The sequence below is a fragment of the Octodon degus genome, unplaced genomic scaffold, assembly GCF_000260255.1.
Source record: "Octodon degus isolate 3935 unplaced genomic scaffold, OctDeg1.0 scaffold00046, whole genome shotgun sequence".
In the NCBI taxonomy this organism is placed as follows: domain Eukaryota; kingdom Metazoa; phylum Chordata; class Mammalia; order Rodentia; family Octodontidae; genus Octodon; species Octodon degus.
In genome coordinates, this window is record NW_004524622.1 from 10,130,759 (window position 1) to 10,143,957 (window position 13,199).

Consider the following 13,199-nt stretch of genomic DNA (forward strand, 5'->3'; position numbering starts at 1 on the left):
CCCTGCACCTGACTGCATTTGCATAAGCAGGCGCTTAAACAACTGAGCTAACCGGAAGGCCCTCACATCTCTTTTCTAGTCAACTGGCTTACTCAGCCCAAGAATTCCTTCTATTTTCTATTCTGGTTTTCTGCTTGTTTTTAATCCTGGCTCAAGCACTCTTCTTACTTTCCAATCAAACTGGTATTAACTGTATTCTTTAAGACAACTCAAATACTAACTCATTCACAAATTTTTCCCAGATTGCTTAATGATAGTAATACATAAGAAACAGTACTTCTTTTCTTATCATTTAAAAGTAAATACATATATAATTCAAAAATAGTATCCTTTAAAAACTTACACTAAAATAGAACATTCTCAGGCCCCCCATTCACTGCACTTTGATTACTACCATCTCAAAAATAACCATTTTCAAATTTAACCTTTCTTCTAGTATTTGATATTTTTCTTTCAAAAAATGTTACTTTTTCTGCTGTGATTTTTCTCACTTCCTTAAAAGTTTAGTCCTCTTACATTATCTGTCACCTTCTTTCCTCCCAACATATGCTTTATCCTTATTTCCATTTTCCAAATATACTTTTATCACCAATATATTCCCTCAATAGTTTTCTTAATAACAGCACCTATGTTATGAGGTTGAGTGTGTGTTCAGCACGTAGGAGGCCCTAGCTTCAACCCCTCACATAAATAAATAAATATTCAAAGTACTCTTTTGAGAATATCCTCAATTTACCATGTACCAAAATGCCCAAACTCTCAAAAATAATTCTTCTCACCATGTAGACACAATCAGGAATCAACTAGATTCATTCTGTTTCTCCAAGACATTCCTAAATCACATTGATGTCCTCTTAATCTAGGTCAGACTGATATGATCTGTAGTCAATTATCAGAATCATATATATTTGATTCGCTTGTCCCTCTTACTTGCTCAGGTTTGTCTGGCACAATACTAATGCTAGTTATAAGGTCTCGAGTTCGATCCCCAGTACCACAAAACAACAACAACAACAACAACAAAAACCAAAACAATGCTAGTTAAATTCCACTCTCCATGAACTCCATAGTTGTACCATGCTGAAAAAGAAAAGCACCACATCCCTTCAAGTTCACGACTGCGGCCAAAGTGTGCCTTTGAGGCTGCCAGGAAGCATGCTGTACTTTTCCTCCTAAGCTCTCCACATCCTCTTTTTCTTACTCTTCACTGATGAGCACTGACACCTCTATAAAAATACTGAAGCAATGCAGTGTGTCCAGACTATGGCTACCATATACACTTTTGGCATCTGCAACTAAAATAATTCTAAAAACCAAACACAAACTTACATTTTCATTTTCAAATGAATTTTCTAAATATTTAAGATAAACAGTCTTAATCTTAAAACTCCTTAAAAATGAAAATCATAAAATTCCTAGGACCTATATCAACTGTCAAGACATTAGGAAACAATGTGTAATAAAACAAAATCTGCATGATAAAATTTAAATTAGATTAGCTATAAAATACATTTCCTTACCTCAGCATTTCTAAAGGATTTGTCTCATGAACTTGGTTTCCACACCTGGGACAATCATTACTATCTTCAAAGTGCTGAACAATACAAGTCTTACAGACTGAAAAAAAAGAAGGTACTAGGTTAAAATGGATCATCTGTATCACTTAAGTAGATGCAGTCCTTAAAACATTATCGAATACGGTAGTATACTATTGTTTAATCAAATTTCATAAAATTTTAAAACTGTAACACCATAGTAAAACCCAAGTGAAATGAAAGCCTAGGGCTGTGACACAAAAAAAATCCTACTTTGCTTATTGCTTTTATATTCACAAGCCATATAATACTTCAGTCATTTTCCTTTTAAAAACTAGTGCATTTATACAAAAGAAGTATTTTTCACTTAAAGAAGTAGGGCAGGGAAAAATAACGTTTAAGATTTCCTTTACCTCTTTTGTTAGAAAATTCGTTTCAATGTGACATAGTTTTTAACAAAACCTGAGTCTTCAATATGTTTGTTTCACTCTGGTAAGGCACTCTCCTGGGACAAGATGGGAGCTACAGTAGATTTTCGGCCCTTTGCAGAGAATGCTGGATCTGTACTTATAGGAACTAGAATTCCATAGAGTCAAAGGCATAGGAAGCAGAGTGGATTAAGACTCAGGACATATGAGAACTTGTACTGTAATGTCATGGAACTTGGTAGTGTCCCAAATTTTCTGATCAAGAAGATTATGGGGCCAAAGAGGAAAGTGATCGATGATGTAGAGTGTCCCTAAGGAGAGTCACATGGACAGAAAACATTCTCTCGGGCTTTCACAGAGAGCACATTGGCCAAGCAATGGCCGTGACTCATCCACATGGCTGCACTGACAAAGATTCTACAATCTGAGGTACAGGATCTCAGCATAAATCCTGAGGGGATTTCATTGACCTTGGCAGACTCAAAAGCTACAACTCTTGTTGCATAGGTCTTGCTTTACTTGGTCTTAACCATCCAGCAGAAAAGTATAAAAACGAAGTATAAGAAGTAAAGCCATGCTGTTATGTTGAGCTGTAGGGGACTCAGGTCAACAATTTCTGACACTGCCAGTGAAGCAGAAGACCCAGTACTATTATTATGGACTACTGGACTCTTTTAGAATATTTTGCTCAGTTAACACACCTATAATATTCAAATAACGGAACTAAACAAAAAAAGGGGATACAGATGAATGTCCATTTTGTATCTGTGTATTCAAAATGGTTAGGATAGATATATAGTTACATTCTCTTAATGAATAGAGGGATTTGTTCTAATGGTGTCTGTAAATAGGATATCATGTCCGCATCCTATACAGCAATTAACCACTAGGAAGAATGTATGCAATGTGTTAATTATTGAAACTGTCGTACCAATTTGGTTTGAAAACTGTCTCATTGCTATTTTTTCTCAATAAAATTATGGGGAAAAAAGGAAGTAGAGTGGTACAAAGGCATGACAGAAGAACAGAAATTGGCAAAAATAATAAAAATTTTAAATTAAGATTTCGTACAAAGAAAATGCATATATGACTGGTGATCTGGGGTCATCGCCTGACACGGTCCCACATTTCCTCCAACTAATATTAATTTCTCTGGTTATGAGAATGAATCTCTTTCACCTTTTATGTAAGTTTCTAATTACATGTTATGTCAATTATCTTGCCCCCCAAAACATTCATACATTTATAGATTGTGAACTATAAAATTTAAATCCAACTCCCTTTCCTATACTCATTAATACCCTGTATAATCTGAAATCTTCAGCAAGACATCAAGATATATCACCTTTCATAATTTAATTTTAAAGTATGCCTTTCCCCTTCTTTATCTACAATTTCAACTACCTTAGTCAAGTGTGAAGTTAATCTCAATAAAATTAATAACAAAAAAAGTGAAGCTATAATTCCTACAGTGAGATTACATCTGAAAAATCCAAACATTTTATATACTGGCTACAGTAACAGTGATCAGGAAGAAATCTAGCACACCTTTAATTTTAAAATCATTTAGTCTACATATAAAATAACAGCTTTTGCTTTACAAATTTATTCACTGATTTGACAGGCGTTTGTTGAATGCTAGTCATCATACTAGACGATGCAGGGGTAGACAAAGGCCAGGATGTTATAGAGCTTACAGCCTTCTTAGGAAGGCCAGCAAATAATTTCAGTTCATGATGAGTGGTATTTTTATCTCATTATCTACCTCAAAAAGGTAGACAGAGCTTGGGGGCTGGCAGGGACACAGAGCAATCTGGAAAGGCCTCCCTGAGAAGGTGACACTTAACCAGCTTTGTAAAGGAGTGTATTAGAATGTCACACTTTACTTTCATTGTTCCATCAACAATTTAGGACAACACACTCCCACCCTCACAATAATCTCCAAATTTACGTGAAAGGTAGTATGAGAAAACATGTTTCAAAAGATAGCTAGCTTAAGGTTACCATTTAGAACTAAATACTTTCTCTGGCCCCCAAATCTCTTGATCCCCCAAAATGATTTTAAGTATATTTTAACTAATTTTTTATTTGGGGGCAGTATTGGGGACTGAACCCAAGGTTCTTACACCAAACTACATCCTCAGCTGCCCACCACCACCATTTTTATTTTGAGATAGGGTCTCACTAAGTCATTAAGTTACCCTTGTTGGATCTGAACTTGCAGTTCTCCTGCCTCAACTTCTCAGAGTGCTAGATCACAGGTCTACTATCCCCAGGTTCTTTTTAAAAAGTCAAACTAATTTTTGAGAAGTTTGCTTTGTTATGCCACACTGAAATGGAGGACAGAGACTTTGAATCTGTTTGGATTGCTGGCATTTGCTTTTTCCAGGGATCCTACCTAAGCCTCAGAAATTTGACAAAGGCTGAAAAAGAGATCCTGATCCTGACCTGGAGTTTCAATCCTTGTGGTTCAAAGCTTTATATAGTCAAAGGACTCAACATCCCGTTGTTATTTACCAGCCTTGACCGTAAACAGAGGTGCATGTCATGCCCCGAGCAAACACTCACTTAGGTTAGCCAAAAGTATCAGAGCAGTGCAGTTTTAAGAATAAACTAATTGAGGCCAACCTAACACTAGTACCTAAGAACACTGACAGGGATACTGGTCTACATTTAGGTGAGGAATGCTCAATACCATAGCCCCCAGTCCCGTGTGGTAATGAACACTTAACATGTGGTTAGTTCAAGCTGAGATGTGCTATAATTATTAAAAATCAAAACACTAAATTTAAAATACTACTAAATAAACCTTCAGTAATTTTTATGATAATTACATGCTGACATGATCAGTTTAGAAATACTGGGTTAAATATATTACTAAATTCACTTCTTTGCTTAAGTAGCTACTAGAAAATTTTAATTTATGCATATGGCTTACACTTCATTTGCATTCTAAATAGAGATAGAACCTTCTTTCAAGAGTTGACCATATTTGTTATACCAATATATGAGATACAGAACTTTATTGTACTTTAGCAGATGAAAAAGGAGATGTCTCCATTAGGCCAGGTCACCTGCCTGCTCTGAACGGCAGCACAGACTCAAGTCCAGACTTTCTGATATGAACTAGCATAATTTTTTCCCCAGAAGCTATGTCTAAAAACTACTTCTCATAAAAATGTCTTATTCAGATAACTTTTTAAAAAATGTTAACCAACATAATATTTTTTACTGTTTGTTCAGATAATCTGGTAGCAGTTATCGTCAGTCATAAATGTGTATAAAAGAATTTACCTGTCTGCCACCATTGTCATATGTGTGCATATGCCTTAATCAACATATTTAAATCAACACAGTCTAGTAATTTAGTCCACACTACTACCCTATTAAGCTAGCATTCTCAGGTCTCTTACAGATGAAGAAATTAATTACAGAACTTTAGCAAGTTGTCTAAAGTCACGAAGCCAGCATGAACTAAAGAGGAATATTTGAATCCTGAGTCCATCTGTAGTCTGCTGGGTATGATAGTTGTGTTTATAATTTTATTTCTATAGATCCCTGAATAAGAATGCCTTATACATTAATTTGGAAGCCTTACACAATTCAACTCATAGAATTAGATCTTTTTCTAGCATATTCTGTACAAAATACTTCTCTTAGGTATCTTCTTTATTCCTTCAAAAAATAGTAACTCTAGAGACTGCATCACCCACATGGATTTTAAAGGCCATTAAATAAAGTACAGCCTCATATAAATTAGACCTCAGGAAATCCAACCCAGAAGTTCAGTAAAACCTAGAAGTTTAATAAAACTTAAAAAACACCAAGAAAGATTTCATTTCCCTTGTTCTTAGCTTAGAAAACTTTTCTGCAGCAGAAAACTGACCTTTGAATCCTACTTTATAATTTGAAATCTATACCAATAGAAAAAGCACATTTAAAATACACCTTAAAGACTTAATGCCAAGTTCTCTAAACGCTCAACTGCTGCACTGGTTAACTCACCTGGTCCCAGAATAATGTTTAAAAGGTTTTACTCGTCTCTAGTTAAGACTATGTATGGAGACCAACTACAGTCTTCATTTCTCACCAGATTCTGTGGCGAAAGATGCTACAGCCACATAAAACACCAGGGTGAGAAATGAAGTTAGGCTCACTGAGTCTTTTTTTTTTTTTTTTTTTTGCAGAACCGGGGATTGAACTCAGGCCCTGAGCTACTCCCCTGCCCCTCACCACGTCTTTAATAACAAATGCTAGCATTTACTGAGCACTAACCATGTATCAACCTCTGGGCTCAGAGCATTATATGGTTCATAGTACAGCCTCTGACAAATGAGGAACACAAACACAGCACTGGAGGGAGTCTGAGCAGGCAGTCTCGGGATGCCCACTGTGTAGGCAGTGCAGGCAGAGGTGCCCTCATTCTTGGGCTATGCAGCTCCAGGCTTAAAATCCAACCCACTATATAATGTACCTTAGTATGAATGAAATTTAGTCCCAAGCATCAAAATTTCATGTCTTTAATTGATCTTCATATTTAGTTTGTCATAAATATCAGTGTTCCTTACCTTCTACTGTTCTTTCCATTTGAACAAGGTTGTTCCATAAATTAACAGAAAAATGGCCACTGTATCATCTAAAGCAGCTTTTTTTCAAACTTAGAATCACCAATGAGATGTTTTAAAGAACAGAATCCCAGGTTTCATCATAGACCAATGAAAGCAGGATAGTATCCTGGAGAGCAACACCAGGACTCCAACTCTGCAAAGCCCTTTCACTGTTGCAGCCACAAGACAACTGCAGAACACTGACCCAGGGAAGGCCAGGAACTGGTCACAGAGATACAGCTTCCTCACCAGACCCTGCTGGCTGCCTCAGTGCAGCCCTTGGCTCTCTGCTACACCATAATCAGGAGTCATGCTGCTGCTACTACCATTAGGAAGTCACTATCACAGGACAAGACAGGACCCGAGGAATACGTGACTAATGTGGCTGCAATGCACATCTATCTGAGAAGCCATGACAACAGAGCATGGCTGCTCCAGGCAGTGTGAGGAAGGCTGCCTAGATCTAAGAGCCACTGTTGCCACTAAGCAAACTACTGACTTTGTGCCTCTGAGTACAACTAACAGAGAATACAAATATCTACCTTACAGAGTCCTTATAGGCATTAAATCAGAAATATAATACATATAATATTTACTGGCTTATAGTGTCTGGTAACTTGTAAATAGTCAATAAATGTGTGCTACAAAAATCAGATTTCTAGATGAACATAAAATCATAAAAGGAAAATCAATGTAAAGTACTGAAATAAGCATCAGACTATGACTAGTTTCATTCATCTATCGTAAATACAGACATCTTGCTAAGGGAATGGGAAATAGCTATCGTGTTGGTATTCATGCCCTGCAGCCATTTCCAGCTCAGGTACAGTTTTGCAACTTAAGTATGAGTGTAGAGGGCCCAGAGATAGAGCTCAGCAGCACAATGCCTGCCAGCAAGCATGAGGTCATGAGCTCAATTCCCAGTACCAAAAAAAATGTATGACTATGAGCACAAGACCCACTGCTTCACTTCAACAAGCTGCCCATTTTTGTACTTAGGGCACTTCTTTTTCTGAGGAAAACTGACCAGTACTTTTCCATTAGACATTTCTTAAGATCACACCAATACTAATATAGATCTACTAGTCCAGAAGTATAGATCTACTGGCATACTCTGCCTCTCAACTTCTTTGAAAATACATGGGTTGGTACACTACTTTTTGTACCAGGAATCAAACTCAGGACCTTGTGCTTGCCAGGGAGGCGCTTACACCACTGAGCTATCTCCTTGGCCTGGTTGGTACACTATTATACACAGACTTTCATGGTTGAACTATGATAGAACTATCCCACATCCTATTTTCAAATATTGAGGGTGTGTGTGTCTACAACAGATACAAGGCCCACAAATTAGATGCTACCTTAGGTTTACGGCTCATCTACACCTCTTTCCATCTTTTGACAGTGGACAAACACACACACACACACACAAATCTACACATTTCTGAGTACTATTTCTATAATCACTGATAAAGCAATTACAGTTTGGTCTCATGTCCTTGGGAATGTCATTCATTAGTAATGCTGTTTTTAAAACTAATCAGTGGTTGTCCTCTGTTAAAATCATGTGGTTTTAACCGTCTACTTACATGCATGTTTTTTCCTTTTTCCTTAAGTCCTTTACTATCTTAAGATACCACTGTGTGTGTGTGTGTGTGTGTGTGTGTGTGTGTGTGTGTGTGTGTTGCTGAGGGTTGAACTCAGGTTCCCACACATGCTAGATAAGTGCTCTACCACATACCATGGTCCTTATGTACTATTCTTGACAATACTCATTTTCCATACATAATTTTTGTCTTGAAAAGTCTGTCTGCAAACAGTTTATAAGGAAACTCATGAACAAAAGAGCTATCAGTTTTATACTTTTCATACATATTCCTACATGCAAAGTACTAATTAAAAAAATTCCAGAATTAATTCTATGAGACAGTATATCCTTGTTTTACTTATTGTAAGGAACTAATGAGCATCTTTGTTTTATATTGTTAACAAGACATATCTCTTTCAAAGGCCTCATGAATTGCAATTTCATGAAAAATTTTAAGAATAGCACTATTTTTCACTGAATAAGAAATATAGTTGTGTGACTATTCATTGGTTTTGGTGGGTTTGTTTTGCTTTTTCCTCCTAGGACAAAGGAACAGACAACAAAATTGAGAGTTCTGACCAGGTTCAAAACAGAAACTAGGATTTAAGTACACTGGGGTTAGACTGAGAAGGCTGGGAGACCAGTCAAGGAATTCAGAAAAGACTCCCGCTTCCGCAGGCTGGCTTATGGAGTCCCGTGGGACTCAGAGTCTGGGAAGAAGGAGGAAGAGCTCCATGAGTGCTTAGGCCCTCAGCCCCCCTCCTTTAATATCAATTCTATGACAACAAAAAGAATCTGTTCCTCACACAAACCCCTGCTCTGACAGCTCTGCCCTCTTCTACTCTGACTCCTCTGCCCCCGTGATGTGGATGACTCCTCAATCCTGATTTGGAGCATCTTGTGGGAGGAGATGGAGGCTTCAAGAGGTGGGGCCTAGCGAGAGGTCCTTAGCTCACCAAAGGCATGGCTTTAAAAAGGATCCTGTGAGTTTCTATGTGACCCATTGGTAGATCTCACAAAGAGGCTGTTACAGAAGGTGCAAGCCTGGGTCCTTCTTCTCTGCTCCCTGGTCTGAGATATGACTGGTTGCTTCTACGTATGCTTCGGCCATGCCAGGATACCTGCAGAGCCCTCATAACAAGGAAAACCAATTACTGCCACTCAACCTTGAACTTGGAGCTTCCAACACTGTGAGTTAAATAAACCTATCTTCTTGATAAGCATCCGGCTGCAGATACTGCATTAAAGTAACAAAGCTGGCTAAAACGCCCTCCCTTCTTTGGTCATGCTTCCTCAATTAACTGGAATCCTGTCTAAATCCAACTCTATAGACATTCTGCTTCTGCAACATTACAGCTGGACAATGTGGGAGAAAAAACATGCAACCATGCCGACTGGTCTCTCACCTTACATTCATGACCATGAACCTCATGGAGGGGGTTTCTCCTCTGCCAGGCAGTCATACTCAATGCCTCACGGCCATTACTTCACACTTCTCCTCTCCTCAACCCCCATCATATCCTCCTCCATCCTCACTCTCCACTGAAGACCTCACTTGCTATTTTACTGAAAACAGAAGAAAAAAGAAAACCACTGAATCAAAGATAAGACAACTTTTCCCACCACACTTACTAGCATCTAAACTTTGTGCTCGGGCCTGTTCCAGAGTTCCCAATACTGCACGTATTTAAAGCCAACCTGTGTGCTAGCTCCCCTCACTGTGATCAGTCTAAAACCCTACTAAAGATTCTTATTAACATCGAACGTTCTATTTCCTCAGTGTAAAACAAAACACTGTGTTCTGCTGACATGATTTCCCTTACTAATTATCACATTTTGTTCTCCTTTCATACAGAACTCTTTGACAGAGCTTCATCTACTTACTATCTCCAAATCTGTTCTGCTTTGCATCTCATTTCATACTATTTACAGAATAATAGTTAAAAATTAGGAAATAAAAATTTGTCGGGCCCGGGGTGATGGCTCAGAAGAATAAGCACTTGCCTGGCAAGCGCAAGTGCCTGAGTATCCCTGGTTCTGGAAAAAAAAAAAAAAAAAAAAATTGTCATCCTATCACATGTATCTAATCTTTTACTCAGTGCTGCACTGAAATGTCCTTGACAAGATGATGCATGACCTGCAGTTCTCAGAATTATCTTACTGAAAGTACTGGCTATGGTTGGTCCTTCTTTCCAACACTGTATGTTGATTCTGTCTTCCAGGACTCTGCTCTGGGTTTTCCTCCTCTCTCACTGTTCCCACCTTTTCTTCTCGATGGGTAAAAGCTGAAGAGCCCTGGAACTCAGTTCCTGGTCTTTTTCTTTTATCCATATGCTCACTCCCTTCGTGTTTTCATTGTTTGAATATGGTCTACATGCTAGCAAGCCTCTGATTCATATGGTCAGCTCCTAAGTGGACATCTCCATTTGGATTACCTCACAGCTTACACTCAGTTTCCAAAAGTAACATGAAAGAACCTCCTGGTCTTCTGCCCTCAGTGCGATGACTTTTTGCCCTTCTAAGCTTCTTACGTCAAAGTTCTGAAGTTGTCCTTGACTCATTTTTCTTTTCATGATCTACATACAACTCATTAAGCAGTATGCATCTTCCTTTAAGATGTATTCAGAATCTGCTAACCTCTGCCACTACCACTGTGCAGGCCATCACTATCTCTTGCCTGGACTACTGCAGGAGCTTCCTACCAGCGGGACTACAACTGCCAGGCAGGTGCATATGCCACTGAGCTACATCCCCAGCCCAACAAGTCTGTTGTCAACAGAATGGTTGGAGTGACTGGTTCAAACATAAAAAAAAGACATTATCCATTAGTGTATTCAAAATGCTACCTGAAAGGGGTCTTCGCTTTCAGAATAAAAGCCAGAGTCCCTACACTGGCCCTGTAACGACTGTGTACAGTGCCTGTTCCTATCACCTCTTTAATGCTCCTGCACTCACTGTTGTCTGCCCCACTGGCCATGGACCATCTGGTAACTTCTGCCACTACCACAGGTCAGGCTCCCTCTTGCCTTGGGTGTCTTGTCTTGCTGCCTCCACCTGAAACACTCCTCCTTCAAATATCTGATTAGCTCACTCCTTTACATCAAGTCTTTGTTCGTATGTCACTTATGAAACCGAACAAGAACACGGCTTATTTTAAATTGTAGCATCTCACCAAATAATCCCTCTCTCCCAGTATGACGTTCCCTTTTTCTGTAGCACCTAATGTAAATGCCCAGAAGAAGATCAGAAAGGAGTAGTGTTCAGTAAAACTGTACTGAATGAGGCTTCAAAGGGTTAGGAGTAGTTAAGAGAATCAAGATTTTAGGGCCTACCAAGTGTTACTATAGCCGAGTTAGAAAGAATTCTACACTTGCAACTAAAGCCAAAAGAAAGATTTTGAGTTTACCAATAATATTCTGACCATTAGATTGAGTTACTTTAATATTTATTAAAATTTAACATTGATACTTATTAATTCAGTAATGTCAGTGATTGAGGATTCTAAATCCTCTGAGCTTTGCTCAGTGGCTCAAACATTTCTGATACACTATAACACTGTTACAAACCAGTCTGTGCGAAACATCAGCAGTCGTAAAAAGTCTGAGTGTCTAAAAAAATTTTGTCTTGGCCGCAAGACCAGAGTGTAGCTGCTCATCACTGACAATCTCTGGGCTTTACTTCTCAGACATGCTTGAACACTCACCATAACTTCTAGTCCTTAATTTTTTTATTTTAAACTGTACACTTTTACTCAAACATTGGTTTTCAGTTCTCATACTGCCCTATCAGTCACTTAGTATTTTCAGAGGTTAATAAAGAAAATAATTTCATTTTTAACTTCTATTACCCCATAGTTTTGTCCATTAGTATCTGATATGATGCACTCTTCAGTTATTTAAACAGTCCTCACTAATGCATAGTGCCAAAGCTAACTGAACCCTAATTAATCATTCTAACTAGTAATAGTGATACCTAGATTACTTAAAATCTATAATTCTTCCTATTTTTAAAAGTCTTCCAAATGAATACTATAAGCACATTAATGAATGAACAACCAGTTCCTGACAAAATACCATGGTATACCAATGATTTCATTTACAGTACAACCAAAAACATGTACTTGCAACTACTAATGCTATAAATATAATTTCTATTTGGGTATTTTTTATTCTAAAACAGGTTTTTACTCTAAAATAACATATGAACAACACAGTATTGGAAGCTTCATTGTATGTCTTGTTTTCTTCATTATAATGGCTGTTCATTCAGAATTAAATAACACATTCAGATCTTGCTAGGGTACACTATAACTGTTCTACAGTGAAGGAGAATACAGAAGAGGCTTTCTGTCTCTGCTTCTCTCTATATACTGTTTAACATGGCCCTTAAAGAAGGGGCCTGGCGAAAAGGTCCTTAGCTCACCAAAGGCATGGCTTTGAAAGGGATCAAGTGAGTTTCCAGGTGACCCCTTGGTAGATCTCACAAAGAAGAGGGCCTTAAAGAAGGGCCATGTTAAACAGAAAAGTGGAGACAATAATTAGCTAAGCAGATCAAAGAAAGAAGAAAATGAGGAAGCACCACAGTATATTTTGCAGAGGGCCAGGGTCCGCTCTGGTCACACCATGACCTATCCAAACACCTACTGAAGACTCTGATTAACACGCAAGCTTACTATCTCCTGAGCAGAAAGCAAGAGCTTCTCTGACACCACTTCCCTTATCAGCTTCCACTGAACTCTAGCACTTACTGGCTATATTTCTTAACATTTCTGTCTTGTCTCTGTGAGAAAACCTGGGTAAGAATGTTCAGCACTCTTTTTGTAGCTTGCTTATTCCTATAATTTTGGTCTCTGCACAAATGCAACACCCAAGAAAGATCCCTCTCTCCTTCATCTTCCTTCATAGCACTTGTTATGTACAGAAACTTATATGTCATTCTTAATTGCATAATGCCTCTCACCTATTAGAACACAGGATCCAGAAAGGCATAGACCATGTCTATCATATTAATTGCTGTGGTCCTACTAGCTGCAATAATGACT

The 13,199-nt window shown here is 38.2% G+C and overlaps 1 protein-coding gene across 2 annotated transcripts in view; it reads right to left on the minus strand.

Moving 5' to 3' along the window:
• Pcgf5 (polycomb group ring finger 5) overlaps positions 1–13,199 on the minus strand; it is a 57,547-nt gene that overhangs the window by 37,410 nt on the left and 6,938 nt on the right. For both annotated transcript variants that reach the window (XM_004632067.2, XM_004632065.2), the window contains exon 2: positions 1,521–1,617. In XM_004632067.2, the coding sequence (XP_004632124.1) occupies positions 1,521–1,617 (97 nt within the window). The remainder of the gene's footprint in view (positions 1–1,520; positions 1,618–13,199) is intronic.